At 39.8% G+C, this 18,665-nt stretch overlaps 1 protein-coding gene across 1 annotated transcript; it reads left to right on the forward strand.

Annotated features, from left to right (window-relative positions):
• The first annotated feature begins 3,427 nt into the window (after positions 1 to 3,427).
• Positions 3,428 to 13,501, forward strand: MANSC4 (MANSC domain containing 4). The gene is made up of 3 exons (XM_089526909.1): positions 3,428 to 3,685; positions 9,107 to 9,241; positions 12,840 to 13,501. Exons 1-3 carry the CDS (start codon positions 3,457 to 3,459, stop codon positions 13,499 to 13,501), a joined length of 1,026 nt encoding a protein of 341 aa, XP_089383035.1. The 5' UTR covers positions 3,428 to 3,456.
• Positions 13,502 to 18,665: the final 5,164 nt, after the last annotated feature.

The raw sequence follows: 18,665 nt of genomic DNA on the forward strand, positions 1-18,665 counted from the left end.
AATGAATGAGGCTGCAATCTTATCCCTTCTTACTTGGAAGCAAGCCTTTGAACTCGGTGGGACTTACTATAAAAAGACATTTAGAAGATTGTACTGAGTTAACAGTGAATATCTAATGCTATTATAAAATCAAAACTGAATGCTGATATCAAGTGATACCACTACTGGCCAATTTCATGTAATGGCTTATAAAATTATGAATTTGTTGTAAAGTCAACTTGGTACTACACCAAGAAGCTTCTGTTCATTTTGTAGAGTGAGCAGTAGCTGTACTGTTCACTCAAAAACTGTGCAGATTAGTCTTTATTCACTTGAAAAACAACATATCTTCATTTATCAATCAATTTATTTCCAGTCATCAGAGGTTAGTGCTGATACTTATGTAGACAAAATGTCACTATGCATATAGGTGACAAGTCTCTACAGGCTCCGGGTGAGGTAGGACCCAGTTTGCAGATATACAAGAAAACTTTAGGGGGGAAAAATTAAGTGTGGGAAACTCACCTCCCCATAGCTCACTGAGGTCTGAGCTTGCTCAGTCGGCATAGAATGAGGGTTTAAAAATTTGAAAATTGGGTAGGAGCAAGAATGGATGGAGTGTTGTAGAGGAAGGCCTGGGTGACTGAATAAATAAAGAGGAGCCCTTCTGTAGCCAAAATCTATGTAGGGGAATTTTACTTAGCTTAAATTGAGAGGGGGTCAGCTACAAGGACCCTACAAAATCGTCTCCCACCTATATATTAAGAGACCAGTGAATCTGAGAAATGATGCAGAGGCAAACTTCTCCAATTAAAGTATATTTTATTTAAAAGGTAAAATCACACAGCAGTTCACTATCACACATTCATTCAAGGGTCAGGAAATCAGGGGTAAGTTTGGAAAAGGTTTGAGGCAGAACTACGGGTGATACTTACTGCAGATGAGGCTTGCTTCCGGAATCCAATTGGGTGAAGTAGGATGAGACACAGCCGTTCTGAGAGCATTGGATGAACGGAAGTGCCAGAGCTAGACTAGAGATCACAGTGACATAGAGTCCCCATGAAATCTAAACTAACACACTGAGAGGAGTTTTCCAGGGTTTTTAAGGGCGGAAACTAGCCGCTGGGCAAAGGTGTTGAATTGTATGGGGTGAAGTAATCTAGTCTGTCAATAATCAATGGAAATGGGAAGGGAGTTAAGTTGATAGCCAGCTCATCAGGTGAGACATCTAGACAATCATCATCCATTCTTCTGATTAGTAGAGGTGATGATGATTCCATTAACGACTCCCAGACTACCTGTTGGCGAGTCCAAGGGGTATTGTTCTCAAGAGGTCCCATGGGGTTGACCTCACCAGGGTGTAATGTGTACATGTCCCATCGCTTTGGGAATTATGGCAGGCTGCAAAGCAGGGTCCATCTGGGGTCATGTGGAATACCACACATGCCAACATTCAGAAAAATGCACTATGGCTAACACTTCACACTAACATTTTGTTGCTACATCCATTTAAATTGATTTCTTTGTATGCACTGTTATGTATCCTTTCAGATTATAGTGCTTAATGGAATAAAAAATAAGTCAATTGCCTTATTTATATAATCAGACTAGGACAGTTGGGTCCATTGCAAGGTAACACAATTCAAACTCCAGAAACAGTGGCAGACATGGTTGATAACAAATTTTAATTTCAGATGTTGTAGGACTTGAAATGCGCACCTCTAGCCCAAGTACTATTTCATAGTAGGTAAAATACTGTTATTTCTAGAATACATATAGAAAGCAGGCAAAGCAATTTTTAAAAGACTACTCTCTGGCAGTTCTATTCTGTTGCAGAAACTGGGAAGACATGTGCTGTTATCACCTCAGCATTAGCAGAAAGATGTGCAATCTATCTTTTGAAAGTCTTATCAGTTAAAAATGACAGGAGAAGCTGTATGACTCCAGGAGAATTTTCGGGTGAAGTTCAGAGTAATTTTTGCTTAGGCTAACTTTGGCTGCATCTGCTCTGCAAAAATAATCCAGATTGACATCACTTTAACTGCCATGGCTCAATGTAATGGAATTTTGGGAACTGTAGTTTTGTGAGATGCCCCGAACACCAGTGAATGTGGAGGGACAAGTGTATATAATTTGATAAATTTAAAGAAAAACAACAAGAAGAAATGGTTTGAAAGACAGATATTGTGTAGCCTCCATGACAGAGAGTAGAGCAGAGAACAATTGAGCATAAAATGCTGGCACTTCAGGAATGAGGAAAAGATAACAAAAAAGGAGAAAGTGAATTGGCACGCCTGAGACCGTCCCAAAGCATGGAGTAAATGCAGGCTGTAAGCTGCACATCCCCCTTAATAATTTTAACCTCCCACTCCACCCCACCCCAGCCATTCTGCAAAGGGACCATTTTTAGTAAAATGAATTTTTCCCCAAAGTTTTTAAAAACCGGTTTTAAAAAAACCAAAGAACACTTCAACTGTGGGTAGTTGCCCACCCTGCCAGGAAAGAATATTATATCCTTAGGTTGGCACAGGGAGAAATATCACATCTCACACACTCTATATCTCTGCTATATTATGCGTGCAAAGAGATCCTATCTAACTCAGGGAAAAGTGTAACACATTCTCTCTTCGCAAGTTCTGAACACAAGTCCCACTGAGCTGATTCAGAGCCTTCATTGCATTGCAAAAGTGAGACAGAAGTGGCTTTCTGATTACCTTCCCACATTACATCATAGTATTTCCATTCTTCCTAGAGGGAGATGGCTGTAAAAGCATGCCTTTTGCCAAACAGATTTTTCCAGCAGGACAAAAGGCACACCTTTATGACTGTCTCCCTGGGGAATAGAACCGAAGTGCTTCAAGGGCATGCAGAATGGGAAACAGAAAGCCACTTCTATCTCGCTACTTCTTGTCTTACTTTTATAATGTGATAAGCCTCACAGTCTTTCTCTCGCATGTATATTTAGGGCTGCAGTACAAAGTTCACAGTACTAACCACTATCAGAATTATATCAAGGCAGTAGTGGGTTATGAAGCTATTTAAATAATAAAATTATTTAAAGATGTTCAGAATAAGTAGTGCAGTTAAAATTAATGCAGTAACTAGCCCATTTCAAAAGATTTTATTTGTTTGTTTGTTTTTAACACAGTTGTGGTGCACCAAAACTGTCCACTATACACACAATTATTCTACCTGGCCAAACACAACTAATCCAGCTCATAGGGCCAACTTTTCAGTGTTCAATCAATGGGTGAATAACAGGATAAGAAAAGTCCTAATGTATTTCCAAAATCTCTTTCATTGTTTCTCAAATAGCTGTCCAGATATTACAAAAATGTGTTTTCTATTTGAAAATGCCTTTTCATTTCAGCACATGATCATAAGCTCTGAGAAGATTGGTTAGCCAGCTGGCACCCAAACATTATTTCCATGGACTATGCTTCTGCTTTGGAGAAAAGAGAAACTCACTCTACTGAGATGTTTCTGCTGATGGCTACATCGGAAATCTTTCTGCTTTTGAGCTGGGTATGGAGGTCGGACTGCCTTTGCTCACCCACCACTTTTTTCAAGAACTGTTGGATCCGACGCTTCCCAGGCCTTGCAATTGATCTGGAGAATTCACAGAGGAAAGGGGCTCATGTCATCAAAGTGCATACAAATTCCACAGCACAGCAGTGCAGTCAGACCTGTTGCCTTCTAAAGAATGGTAAGAATTATTTTGCATCTGTAAACAATTAAAATAGTCCATATTAAAAATAATGTTCATTTAATGTGTAGTACAAACCCCACTTCCCAATATTCTGTCAAATGTTAAGATGCTGTGGGAAATCTGTGGCCTTCCACATACTGTTGAACCACAACTTCTATCATTCCTGGCAGATTCATCCATGACTATTGGCCATGATATATCTGTAGAGCTACTGGTCCTCCACCCTTGCTCTAAGTGACCAGGAAGTAGAATCCAGAATGATAGAGGCTATAGAGACAGAAGAGGTCTGAGGAATATCAGGATTGTGGAACAAGTTTAGCCTTTATATAAATAGTATCTTTGAGTATATCCCCTTTACCTTCTCCAATGAAAGTAAATGGTTGCTGTTTTCTATTGAGAAGATAATTTCTTCTCTAGTGAAAAGAAAGTTTTGTTTTCATGTATTATGACCAACCATCGTTCACATTTAGTTATGTGAACACTCAAATTATTCTCCAGCATCTTTCTTGATAGAGATAAAAAGGTTCCATTTTGCTTGTTTTACTTTATTCCTTAAAAATATGAAGGAGTGAACAGAGCCCATTGTGATTCCTAGTTAGATGACATTTGAAAAAATACATTTCACAATTCTGAATTGACTCTCATTTCAGGAATGAAAATGCTAATTAATCCTTAATAGCTGTAAATGATGGAAACACAGATTGGAACCTGTTGGGATCCTATGCTAGTATAAAAATAATTGCACAAGTTGTTGCATTTTTCTTAGAGGATGCATAAATGCTGTCCCTCTTGTTGTCAGTCAATCTGCAATCACACATCCCTCTCACACACACATACAGTTTTTGAGTCAACTGTTGTGCAACTGTTGAAGGTTAATTTTGGTTGTTAATGCTATGATAATATTTTATTACCCAGGCATTTCATAAGCTTCTATTTTCTTCTCCTCAGTACCGTTATTTTCAACTTCAATTACATCTTTACCCTTAATTCCCAAGTGATTCTCAGTTAAACCATTGTTATTGTTATTGTTGTGTGCCCAGTGGTTTTCCATGTTCAAGCAGAATCAAATCCTGACCTCCAGAGTCATAGTCCAATACACTACGCTGGCTCTTTATCCTACCCTTACCTAAAGAACATAGATCTTTCTTTTTAAACTTACAATAAACCTCTGAATTAGGTTAGATTGAAAGAGAATGACTAGCACAAGCATGAATGTTGAATATGGCAATGGGGTATATCATAGTGGCTCACTACTAAAGCAGATTCTATTTTGAGTCCAGTAGGTCAGCGATATGGCTAACATAGATGTTTTCTGTTTGTTGGCATGGGTAAAATGCTAGCAGGCTTAACAGGCTGGGCAGGCCAGTGTGTAATAGTGACAAAAGCATGCTAGGGTACACTATAGTCTTGTCAATCCCTTTTTAAAAAATCAGCTCGTATCTTCCTTCAAGTTTAGAGGGGACTGTGTAAGACTGCCCTTTGTTTGAAAGCTCAGTTCTAAGTACTAAATACACTGTTACTAAAGAAAGCAATGAATACTTGGAAGACTTTTTAAAAGTGTAGTTAGCATCTTTGGATTGGGAAAACACAGTTAGATATTTTAAGGTTAATTCCCAAATATTTATCAGGATTTAGAAGGAATAGTTCAGTTAGACAGACACAAAGTTGCATTTCCTACAACTCTCCATCTGCAGAAAAGCAGGGTTTTTTGAAAGCTATGAGCTGGGAAGTGTAAATTACTTTTTTGTTGCATCTAATTGACTTTGTTGCAAATCATGCTGAAAATTTCCCTGAAAACATAAATTATATCCTAGCAATAATGATGGGTCACAAATTGCTAAGAGTGGGAATAAAAATTACCTGTATTTTATTGCTTTTTGTCTCTAGTCCACATATGGCCAAGAAGGGGAGTGGGCTCTACCTGTATTGAGATTCCTCCAGACTTTCTTAATTGACAACAGAAGTAGCATCTGAGAAAAAATGACGGAGCCTGTGACTCTAACACTGTCACTTTTTTTCTTCTGTATGATTTTAAGCAGCTTTGCATAATAAAGAAGCCAATGAAGCTTCAAAAGCTGATGTATAGTCAGCCCAAGGTATCAGTGGACTTGCCATGCATGGATTCAAGCATCCGTGGATGGCAAGCCTGTGCATGCTGTCGCACTGCCATTAGGGACAGCCCCGGTTTATATGTGGTGGCATGTGCACATGGCCACACCTCCATTAAGTTCCATTGTCCCCGGTGGTAGTGCATTCATGCAGCTGTGCCACTGTTGGGGACAACAGAACTTAATAGCATCTCAATCACATGCATATGCCAGGATGGGAAAATGGAGGCTCTCCCTAATGGCAGCGCAGCCATGTGTACATGCCACAAGTGGGGACAATGGAACTTAATAGTGGCACAGTGGTGTGCACATGCTGCCATGGAAAAATGGGCTGTCCCTAATGGCTGTGTGATGCTGCCATTGGGGACAACACAGGCTTGAGCATCCATGGTGGATCTTGATATCTGTGGAGGTGGGGTCTGGAAGGGATTCCTCACAAGTACCGAGGGCGGACTGTATTTTGTGCATTTTGGTTGACAGTACTTTGTCCACTGTTTATGGATTTTGTTGTAATGACTGAGTCTGTGACTCTAACATTGTCACACAACAGAGCTGCCCTGTGTGGGCTCTCTCACTTCCAATCCCACTTTCTCCACTAATTTACCGAAATTAAATATGTGAACTCAAAAAGGACATCAAGTTATTCTCTGTCCTTTTACAGACAACAGTATATCATGCAATTCACTGCAACAAATTATGTGGCAGATATGTAGAAAGGTGTAGTTAGTATCTTGGGATTGGTAATGCATAAGTAGATATTTTAAGTTCCCAAGATGTGGCTCTGTAGTTAGGTTCAGGATATGATGAGTTGTGGAGGTCTGAGGGATAAAAAGAGAAATGAAAGTTTGTGCTGGGAGCAGCCTTTAAAAAAAAAGACCTTTTCCTGGGGGGGGGGGGGGTAAAAAAAAATGATTGTGGGATATTTTAATTTGGAATTGTGAATAAAGTATTTAAAACAGAGTGCTTATATATCTACTCCCACCCAGTATTTCTTTAAAAAAAAAATTCAGCAGGCCACATCATTGCAATTCCTGGTCTTGATAACCTTTCCTCATTTCTTTTTATGGGAATGACAACGTTCTGTCTCCTTGGCACTATAGAGGGCTGGAGGGGACAAAATGATTTTCTTTGTTTTACTAATGTGGATTGTTTCTTCTCCTTTTGCTGTTGTTATTTTTGTTGTTGATTTCTTGCCTGCTCCTCATGAACAATGGTAGAACACAAAGAGGTTTCTCATAGTTCAGGTGTTTCTTACAATTGTAGCTCCATTTGAAATAAAAAAAATAAATAAAATTTAGAAAAGTAAATTTAAATTGTAATAATTTCCTGAGTGAATTGTACTTTTAATATATCAAATATATAATTTTATGCCAGAATAACACATTTTGTGTTTTTAAAGTAAGGTGTGATAATATGACATTTTTTTTTGCATTGTTCTGAAAATTTATACCCACCCACCCCAAAAAAATGCCTAAGGCCTGTTACAGACTGCCAAAATAAAGCTGCTTCGGGTCTCTTTGGAGGTATGTTGTTTAAATGATGCATGCACCCTAAGAATCCGGAAGCTGCACCAAAGCTGCACTCCAGTGCGTAGGAATGGAGTGTGGCTTTGGTGCGACCTCTGGACTCTTAGGACCCATGCATCATTTAAATAGCAGACCTCCAAAGAGACCCAAAGCAGCTTTATTATGGCAGTCTGTAACAGGCCTAAGATTTTCCCCCTCATGGCTTCACAATTTATGGATCTCTTGGGAGAGGTGGGAAATATGAATAAAATTATTATTATTATTATTATTATTATTATTATTATTATTATTATATCTCTAGGATTAAATACACAAAGGTTACTGAATGATCTTGACCAATTACAGTAATACATTCATGGGGAGAATAAGAAGACATAATATCCACACAGGCTAGCAGGAGTTTCCTTGAAGAAAACAGAGATGTAGAATGATTAATAGACATTTCCTCTTTTTATTTCTATTGTAAAATATGTGACTTTCATGCTTTTAGATTGGCAGATCTAAGTGCAACATAAAATGTCCAGATAGAAAGCAAGAAGGTATTGGTTAATAATTAGTGAAAGGATGAAAAAAGTTTGAAAATAAAAACAACATTAAGGCCTGAATTGTTTTTCTTAAGTATGATAGACTTGAAAGAGCAGGCTGAGGGGACACATATTTTTTGTTAAGTTATATGACAACAGCAGCAAGAATGTTATATGCAAGATATTGGGGGAAAATAATAAGATCCCAAGTGTTATGGAATGGATGGAGAAATTAGTGGATTTGGTGGAAGTAGATAAGTTGACAAATGTATTACAAGAAGACTAAATAGGAACTTACTTAAAAGTATGGAAACCTTTTACAGACTATGTAAAGCAACAAAAGTGAGATATTGTAACTTCAGGCTTTAATACATAGAAAAAGTTTCTGGTGCCATAAGGACAAATAGTAAATACGATAGATGTAATTTAGAGAGGAGTAACATTATATTTATGTCAATACAACATAGTCAAGGAAAATAGAAAGTGATTTAAAAGGAATGGGGGCTAGGGAGTATGATTTTATTTATTGTCTTATTTTGTCCTATTTTCTTTCAGTATTATATGTTTACTTTTTTAAATTGTCTTTGTCCTTGTTCAAGTAGTGAATGTGATACTAAAATTTATCAATAAAATTTATTTTTAAAATGTCCAGCTGTATAAAGGAGACTTTGGTGCACTCTCATCTGTTAGAATATCAAAGAATGTTTATACATTACATGGTAAGAAACTGAGACTGAGCATATGTGTGACAGAGAGCTGCAGCCAACATCTTTGACAAGTGTAGCTGTATGGGAGGAGTTTGCATAGACATGATTGTCTGATTCACACATTACATCTTTTAGTATATACATTCATGTACTCTAGGAATCATGGAGGAATCATGATCCTTCCAGATGGTGGCAATACAGCTCCCAGCATTCCGTTTCATTGACTGTTTTGTCTAGGGCTGATGAGAGTTGAAGTCCAACAGTATCAGGAGGACAATTTGATTCTTATTCCTAATGTAATATGTAAAATGAGCACATGTTTCTTTAAAAGGTGGACAACTAGCAAAGTAGCATGTCTGTTCAGTGCTTCTTTTGATCATTAGCTTTGATCTCAAATGCATTCTACTGTATTCCTGAATTTTAAGGAATCCTATGTCTATTTTGCTGTTTACAATGACAAAGGTTGTTCAAAGGTGTATTCTTATAAAGACAGGACCAAGACCCCAGCTCTTAAACTGTCAGCTCAAAGCCTTTCTTCTGTCCCAATTTTCAGTTTCCTGTAACTTAGCAGTTTTCTACTATGAAACCAACAACCAGAATCGTAATTGCTTGAGTATTTATTGTCCAGCCCTGGAGAGCTGCATACTGAAGCCTATGATCAATGTTGTGTTATACAACATCACAGCAGGTAAGTCAGTATTATACACCAAAAATGGCCTGCCTGCATCTACATTTGTTTGAAAAAGCTGCTTTGGGGGTGGAGATCTGAAACAGAAAAAGTGGGAAAATGTGTGCTGTACCATTTCCCTGGCCAGACCCTCTCCACTCTAAATTATGCCACTGATCCTCTTCTTTAAATTTTCCCACTCCAGATGTTGCTTTTCTGTTTTTAAAAAGAAGGTGGGGAAAAGGCTACAGAACTCCATTATGTCAAACACAGCCTTATGAGGAAAACTGAGGAAGCTGGGTATGTTTAGCTTAGAGGAGAGAAGATAGCTATCATGTCACCTCTCAATCTTTAAATATCTAAAGGGCTATCATATAGAAGATGGACCAAGCTTGTTTCTTTGCTGCTCCAGAGACTAGAGCACAAACCACTAACCTGAAGCTACTAACCATAGGAGGAGGAAGTGTCATGTCACACAAGAGAAATGCCCAGCCTTCACAAACATGCCTCCATTTGTTACCCCGAGTCCAGGGGATAGTAAGATACAAGAATGAGCAGTCTGGAACATGTGGCAACTCTGCAGATGTCATGCAGAGGAATCCTTATCAAGAATGTAGTCAAGATTACAATCACCCTAGTTGAATACAATTCCATAATCACAAAAAGTCAACATGGATTTCAGAGAAACAAGTCATGCCAGATGAATCTTCTCTCTCTCTCTCTCTCTCTCTCTCTCTCTCTCTCTCTCTCTCTCTCTTTTGATAACATTACCACCTTGGTAAATGAAGGAAATGCTGTAGATATAGTATATCTTGATTTCAGTAAGGCCTTTGACAAGGTTTCCCATGACATTCTTGCAAACAAGCTTGTAAAATGTGGGCTAGACAAGGTAACTGTTACATGGATTTGTAACTGGTTGACCAGCCGAACCCAAAGGGTGCTCAACAATGGCTCCTTTTCATCTTGGAGAGAAGGGATCAGTGGTGTCCCACAGTGCTCTGTCCTGGGCCCAGTGCAATTCAACATCTTTATCAATGACTTGGATAACAGAATTGTGGGCATATTTATCAGATTTGGAGATGACACCAAATTAGGAGAAGTAGCTAATACCCCAGAGGATAGGATCAAAATTCAAAATGACCTGAATAAACTAGAAAGCTGGGCCAAAGCTAACAAAATGAAATTCAACACGGGGAAATATAAGGCACTGCACTTAGGGCAGAAAAATGAAATGCACAGATACACAGATACACCTGGCTGAACGAGACTACGTGTGAAAGGGATCTAGGAGTCCAAGTAGACCAAAATATGAGTCAACAGTGTAATGCGGCAGCTGAAAAGGCCAATGCAATTTTAGGCTGCATCAATAAAAGTATAGTGTCTAGATCAAAGGAAGTAATACTGCCACTAAATTCTGCTTTGGTCAGGGCCCACCTGGAATACCGTGTCCAGTTCTGGGCACCACAATTCAAAAAGGACATTGAGATATTGGAGTGTGTCCAAAGGAGGAAGACTAATATGGTGAAGGGTCTGGAAACCATGCCCTGTGAGGAATGACTTAGGGAGCTGGGAATGTTGAGCCTGGAGAAGAGAAGGTTAAGAGGTGATATGATATCCCTGTTTAAATATTTGAAGGGATGTCATATTGAGGAGGGAGCAAGCTTGTTTTCTGCTGCTCCAGAGAACAGGACCCGGGACAATGGATGCAAGCTATAGGAAAAGAGATTCCACCTCAACATTAGGAGAAATTTTCTGACAGTAAGGGCTGTTTGACAGTGGAACATACTCCCTTGGAGTGTAGTGGAGTCTCCTTCCCTGGAGGTCTTTATACAGAGGCTGGATGGCCATCTGTTGGGTATGCTTTGATTGAGATTTCCTGCATGGCAGGGGGTTGGACTGTATGGCCCTTGTGGTCTCTTCCAACTCTACAATTCTATGATTCTATAAAAGACTTTTCACTTGGGCAGAAGGCAGCTTGCCTGCCAGCTCATATGTCCTCCTGATTGTTGCTGCAATCTACTCATAGAGACACTGTGTAGATATAGGCTGTCCCTACTTCATAGATGAGTGAAAGAGGAAATAACTCTGGAGATTAGTACCTTACAGTCCAGGCAGTTATAGAATTGTTGCTGTGTGCCTTCAAGTCATTTCTGACTTACAGCAACCCTATCATTGGGTTTCCTTGGCAAGATTTGTTCTGAGGAGGTTTGCCATTGCCTTTACCTTATCATGCAACTTGCCCAAGGTCCCCGGGTGGGTTTCATGGCCAAGCGGCAACCGAACCCTGGTCTCCAGTCATAGTCCAACACTCAAACCACTATACTGGAAAAGAAAATGTCCTGTTTGAGATGGATAGGAGACAGAACCATTTAAAAAAAGGAAATATCTGGCCTAGCAAAGGTGAGGTTCATCCCCTCACAAAGTATATAGCCCTCCCGGCAGTGATGATTGTCAACAGAAAGGCTATCCACCAGTTGTGTGATATGAAAGTAGAAGAAGCTATAGCTTTCAAGTGTTTCTTGGACCACTAAAAGTAATCAGGAGATAGAAGAAACTTTTGCCTTCAAGTAACTCTTAGACAATTAAAGGAAATGCACCCAATCCAGGAGGATGTAAGGCACTGCAACAATTCAAGAACTGCCTGATCCATTAATTCAATACATAAGAAGGCTCACCAAGTCACTGGAAATGCCATGATATAGAATCATAGAGGTGGAAGACATCACAAGGGCCATCCAGTCCAACCCCCTGCCATGCAGGAAATCACATTCAAAGCATTCCCGACAGGTGGCCGTCCAGTCTTGGTTGCAAAGAGACACTCAACTTAAGACAGGGATAACAACTGGATAAGGTCATCAGACGGTCCAACACATGAGTGACTGTGGCCTTGTTGGAGATCCTCTGGAAACAAAAACATTCTTAGAACTCAATCTACTTATTGTCATAAGAACACTAAGTAAACAGCCTCTTAGCTCAGCTCAGGTATTTGATTGTGCACTCACCTGTTAATTCAGGTAAAAGATCACAATGAAGTTGTCTATAATTATCATGACTGGGGCAGGCCCGAGAGAACGGCATAGGGTCAATAGTTCCCCTCTAAAAACAGATTTCATTTTCTCATTGTTATGACCTGAACATATACTCTTCCCAGAGAACCAATTGGTAACATAGAGGGACATTGTTAACTTGCAAAGATAGGACTGTAACAGAGATGACATAGACATTCTCTAAAGAAAGAGAAGCCAGAAATGTAGCACTAGCAATGGCTATCCCTGAGCAATTTCAGAGTGACAGAGTTTGGTGCAAGAGCATGAGGTTTACCCATTGTGCAAGAACACAAGGTTCCATCCCATTCTGTGCCCCCACATGGAATGAGAGGATTGTTGTGGTGATCGTCCTTTAGTATGGAAGGATAGATTTATTAATTTTTTTCTGCATGAAGCAAGAAGATGGTACCAATTATTAGAAAGTGCAGAGAGAGCCAGTGTGGTGTAGCAATTTGAGCATTGGTCATGCAGGAAAGAAGTAATGGCTTGTGTAATTAGATAGATTGTAGTCAACTGCATTTATGATACACTGAATTAGACTTGTATTTTTTATTTTGATTCTGCTCTAACAGGAATTGATCCAGATCTCCTTGTTTTTGAGAAGCTCTCTTTTAAGGATATGACTACCAGGTCCTCTTTTAATAAATGGGAAAGACATGGAAGTGTAAGGGTTGCTGATTCAGAAAAATGTCAAGATGCAACCACCACCTCAAAGGACCTTCCCCCTAAAGCCTTATCTGCAGTGGTACAAGAACTGAAAACTAACAGTAAAACTACAAGTATTACAAGTGTCCCTACGTACAAGACTGCACCCACTGTATATTTAGGACCTACAGTGGCATCAGTGAAGGGCCATTTTACTAAAGTGACAGACATCATTTCAGGAAAAAATAGTTCAAGAGCCACATCTGTCAGTACAACTGCATTTCCTTCCTCTGCATTCACATCCTTGAAGATGTTATCACATTTACCCAGCATGGCCTATCTGAATAACAGCAAACACCTGAATGAAACCAAAGGTTATGGTGGAAGAAATTACACGTCAGATGACCAAGGGCAGAAACCAGCTTGGGAGGGAGTAGAAAGGAAGACCTGGTTGCTCCCAGTGATGCTTTGTTCTTCACTGATCTTGATCTGTTGTTGCAGTATTTTTCTTGCAACAGGATGCCATCGAAAGAGGCATGGCCACTATAAACCAAGAAGGAGAGGAGTGTCAGTATACAGGCAAAAATAGTTTTTAATGGCAAACATTTCAGAGACTGGATAACATCTCACATTTAAAAAATGTGGGGTACTAGTGACTAAGAAATGAAAAAGTAGCTGTGCTTGTTTAGAAAAATAAAGTAATTCTGCCTGTTTTGGAATGGTTACAGTATTTGAATACTTTGTCATTAGAGCAAGATACTTTTAATTTTTTTAGCATGCAGAGGGATCTTGCAGCACCCTAGAGACAAACTGAAAGATAGATGTTGGTAGCATGAGCTATTGTAGTCTTGAGCTTCCTTCCTCAGATACATTTGGTGGAGTGGAAAGCCCAGGGACAGACGTATATAGCAGTCTGTGTGTGAGAGAATGTCCATAAGTATGCAAAACTTTGTGAGTATGGAGATGAGGTGAAACGTTGCCATGCATAGCCTCGGGAACAACCCTAATAATTGTCATCAAAGACGCTGACAAAGCAGGAACTGTAGTCCACATTGACAAATCTGAATACATGCAAGAGGCTGAGGGCAACTGTCCAACACTACATTTTCCATAATCCTGTCTGGTGATCCCACAGAGAAATACTGGAAGGAATTACACAAACTGCTCAGGGAGTTTCCCATGGAGGTGCAGAACCAAATCCGAATAGACACACCATAAGAACCTAAATCAGGCATATTCTACTATCACCCAAAATACACAAACAAGACAATCCTAGATGACCTATCGTCTCAAGCATTGGAACACTTACAGTTGGCAACTCTGGATATATGGGCAATATCCTTAAACTGTATGCTGTCAACACTCTGAGCTATGTGAAGATCACTACTGTCTTTGTTCAGAACATACAATCCATCCATGACTTCCTAGCCATTATGGATGTGGAATCCCTGTATACCAACATCTCACACAATGATGGACTACAAGCTGTCAGAAATATCATTCTAGATGGGACCTTAGCAGACCTAGACAACAAGCCACTTTGTTCTCATACTTAATTCACCCTTGGTAATAACATATATTAAGTTAATGGTACTGCCATGGGCACATGCACACCGCCACAATATGCTGACGTCATCATGGCTGACTTAGAATAACACTTATTATTATTATTATTAACCTTTATTTATGAAGCGCTGTAAATTTACACAGCGCTGTACATGCAATCTTTTTAACTCCTGCATCCAGAAACACTCCATTGATGATATCAATCTGGACTCATGGAGAGGATTAACTCAAGGCATTCTACCAGAGTTTCAACAACTTCTACCCTACCATCAATCTCAGCCTGGAACTATCAGCAGAACACCACCACCGTACAGCTACATAATGGACTTCTAAGCACGACACTATGTCACAAGCCCACTGACCACTACACATACTTACATGCCAGTTTCTGTCCCTGAACACCCCACAGATAGTCTACAGCCAAGCTCTCTGATACAGTCACTTCTGTACAGACTCACAAGGCAGGGATGCCAAACTTATGCAATTACTACAGGCATTCCTCAAGCAAAAATGCCCACCATATGATTTTTTTTAAAAAATAAACAAGGCAAGATTTGTACCCAGGACTAATCTATTATCGCTCTGAGAGCCTTTAGGGCTGAAGGGCAGGGTATAAATACTGTAAACAAACAAACAAACAAACAAACAAATATTACCTAACAGACAGAGAACAAAAAATGACAGAACCCCACCAGTGGTGACATATAGCTCACAGCTGAGACAAATCAATGAACTACAACATATTCTGGACAATAATGGTGCCCTCCCAAGGGCTCTTGGTGGCAGGCTTTTACTCACCTACTGACAGCCTCCAAACCTCAGAATGACAGACAACACAGATGTGGACACAGGTACAAAGCCTTGCCACACACCCTGGTTCCACCTCTGCCCACATATCTATTTAGGAAATATCATCACAAGACATAATGAAATCAACCACAATATTAGAGGGACTTTCACTTGCTCATCCTCCAATGTGGTTTATGCCTTACTGTGTCAGCAATACCCTTCAGTACTCTACATTAGGCAAACAGGATGGTCCTTGCACCAGAGGGTTATTGTTGGTAAATGCCTTCAAGTCGATCCCAACTCATGGCAACCCTGTGGATGAGACATCTCCAAGACTCCCTGTACTCCACAGCTCTGTTTAGGTCCTGTAAATTCACACCCGTGACCTCTCTAATACAGTCTACCCATCTAATGTGTGGCCTTCCTCTCTTTCAACATTCCTCCACGTTTCCTAGCATTATTGTCTTTTCTAAAGAGTCATGCTGTCTCATGAGGTGGCTAAATTATGACAGCCTCAACTTGATCGTCTTGGCTTCCAAGGAGATTTCAGGCTTGATATGCTCAGACCACTTGTTTGCCTTTTGGATGTCCATAGCACAGCGGTAGGCAACCTGCGGCCTGCGGGCCGGATGCGGCCTGGCGAGGCCTTGGGACCGGCCCCAGCCTGGTCCTGCCGCCGATTGCCGCCGGGGCCTTTGGGGGGCAATTGTCTATAGAAGTCTCAGAAAGATGCATTTATATTAAAAAAAAATTTAAAAATCAGCAAACTTTTTCGCGTGTCCTCCATTTTTTAAAAAAAAGTGTCTTCCATTTGAAAATTTTGTCCTACATTTGCCCTGGTTTATTTATATATTTATTTTTTTAAAAATTATTTAATTATTTATTTTTTGGCTTCGCCCCCCCCCAGTTGTCTGAGGGACAGCAACCCGGCCCCTGGCTTAAAAAGATTGCCTACCCCTGCCATAGCATCTTCAGCACATTTCTCCAGCACCACATGTTTTGAATGAATTGATTTTCTTATTATGTGCCTTCTTTAGTTCTTACATCTGCATATGGTGATGGGGAATATAATGCCTTGGACAATTCTAACTTTAGTGCTCAGTTGTATATTTTTACTCTTTAGGATCATTTCTAGTTCTTTAACAGTTTTGCTTCCCATTCCTAGTCTTCTTCTGATTTCTTGATTGCAGTTTCCTTCCTGATTGATGTTTCATCCAAGGTACAGGAATTCTGTTACTATTTCGATTTCCTCATTGTCTAGGTTGAATGTATATAGGTCCTCTGTTGTCTTTATTATTTTCTTTATGTTCAACATTGAGCCTGCCTTTGCACTTTTTTCCTTGACCTTCCTTAGTAATTGTTCCAAGTCTATGATGCTTTCCACTAGTAATATAATGTTATCTACTTATCTTAGATTGTTGATGTTGGTATTGCATGTCTTCAATTTGTTTCTGACTTATGGAGACCCTAAAGCAACCCTATCATGGCGTTTTCTTGGCAAGATTTGTTTATAACAGGTTTTCTATTGCCTCTCTCTGAGACTGAGAACATGTTACTTGCAAGGTCATCCAGTGGGTTTACATGGCTGAGCTGGAATTTGAACCCTGGTCTCCAGGGTCATAGTCCACTGCTCAACCCACACTGTTGGTTTTTCTTCCTATCTTTATTCCTCCTTTTCCCAAGTCTAACCTGCTCTTTATATGCTATTATCTGTATAAAAGTTGAAAAAATAAGATAGAGTGCATCCTTGCCAGACCCCTTTGCCAACTGGAAACCGTTCTGTTTTTCCATATTCTGTTTTTACAGTGGCCTCTTGTCCTAAGTACAGATTTCTCATCAGGTCTATCAGATGTGGCACTTTCATGTTTTTAAGAGCATCCTGTAGCATTTCACAATCTATACAAAGGCTTTGCTATAATCTATAAAACACTAGAGGATAAATGGACATAAATCAGACATTAGGAATGGTAATATACAAAAACTCATACACTCCAGTCTTCCTGGGCATGCCATCTTGGATTTAAGAACAGTGATCCTTGAAAAAAAGACTACAAAGAAAGATTGGAAAGAGAAACAGCAGAATTGGAATATATCAACAAACTGCAGCCCCCAGCAATGGTTTCCTGGCACACTACATTATAACACTAAAGATACACAACTGAGCATTCATGGGGGTCTGTTGGCCAATTCATCACATCTTCTTTTTGGGTCCCACACTACATCTCAATACTCATTCATATGGTTATCTGCTTACCATGACTTCAGGCAACTTGTTACTTCATCTCCATACCCACAAAGTTTTACATTCCTATGGACATAATCACAGACTATAGCAATATACCTATAGCGGTATAGGTCTGTGCCTGGGCTTTCCACTCCACCAAATGCATCTGAGGAAGTAGGCTCAAGTCTGTGAAATCCCATGCTACCAACTTCCAACTTTCAGTTTGTTTCTAATGTGTTGCAAGTTCTTTGTGGATTTTTCAGGCTATGTGGCCATATTCTAGAAGAGTTTTTTCCTGACATTTTGCCAGCATCTGTGGCTGGCATCTTCAGAGAACCCTTGCCTGGAAAGGAGTTGTGTATAAATATTTTGAATGTGTGAATGGCTGCATAAGGATTATGTGTACAGTGCACCCTCACCTTATGCAGGGAATCCATTCTGGACCCCTCCCTGTGTAAGGCAAATCCTGCTTGTGCTCAAGCCCCATTCACTTGAATGGGGTGTGCCTCTGTGTCACGCAGTGCATGCCATATGCACATGTCCCATTCACCTTATCAGGGCTCGCCATCCGCATAACCTGAAATCCGCGTATGGTGAGCCTGCATGTGGCATGGGCATGCTGTAGTTCTGTCCAGTGCATTTCTATCATAAGGCAGAGCTTATAACTGTAGCTTTGAAAATTAATTTCACAATGTTAAATATTAGAATTTTTTAAAAAATTCACTAGCACAAACACTATTAAATGAATTTGATTTGTTAAATTATCATTAATTAACTCATTGATTAAAATGAAGTGCCAGACCATGATTTACAGACCGTGACACAGAGGTGGTCACTGTTGAAGTAGTTACAGCTCTTTCAAAAGGCTTCTTTTTCTCTTTTTAGTGTTATTTCTAACCTGAATCCCCCCCCCCCCCACACACACACAAAATTACAAAGCCCACAATAGAACTGTGGCCTGGGAATGGTGAAAATTCTGCACATCAGTGAACTCTCAGGTTGGAAAGAATGTCCCAAAACCTCTTTTAGTTCAGTTTGTCAGTCATCTTAGCTGTTACAATCGGCCCTCAGTATCCGCAGATAGCAAGCCCGCATTGTCCCCAGTGGCAGCATGTCTATGTGGCCACATCACCATTAGGTCTCTTCCAACTCTAGGATTCTATCTATCTATTAT

This window comes from Sceloporus occidentalis, unplaced genomic scaffold (genome assembly GCF_023333645.1).
Source record: "Sceloporus occidentalis isolate IW3139 unplaced genomic scaffold, rSceOcc1.0.p SCAF_5, whole genome shotgun sequence".
Taxonomy (NCBI): domain Eukaryota; kingdom Metazoa; phylum Chordata; class Lepidosauria; order Squamata; family Phrynosomatidae; genus Sceloporus; species Sceloporus occidentalis.

Coding starts and splice junctions, on each gene's coding strand:
- MANSC4 (XM_089526909.1), top strand. CDS start 3,457: ATGTTTCTGCTGATGGCTACATCGGAAATCTTTCTGCTTTTGAGCTGG. Junction 3,686..9,106: donor CTGTTGCCTTCTAAAGAATG/GTAAGAATTATT, acceptor CCCAATTTTCAG/TTTCCTGTAACTTAGCAGTT. Junction 9,242..12,839: donor GTTATACAACATCACAGCAG/GTAAGTCAGTAT, acceptor CTGCTCTAACAG/GAATTGATCCAGATCTCCTT.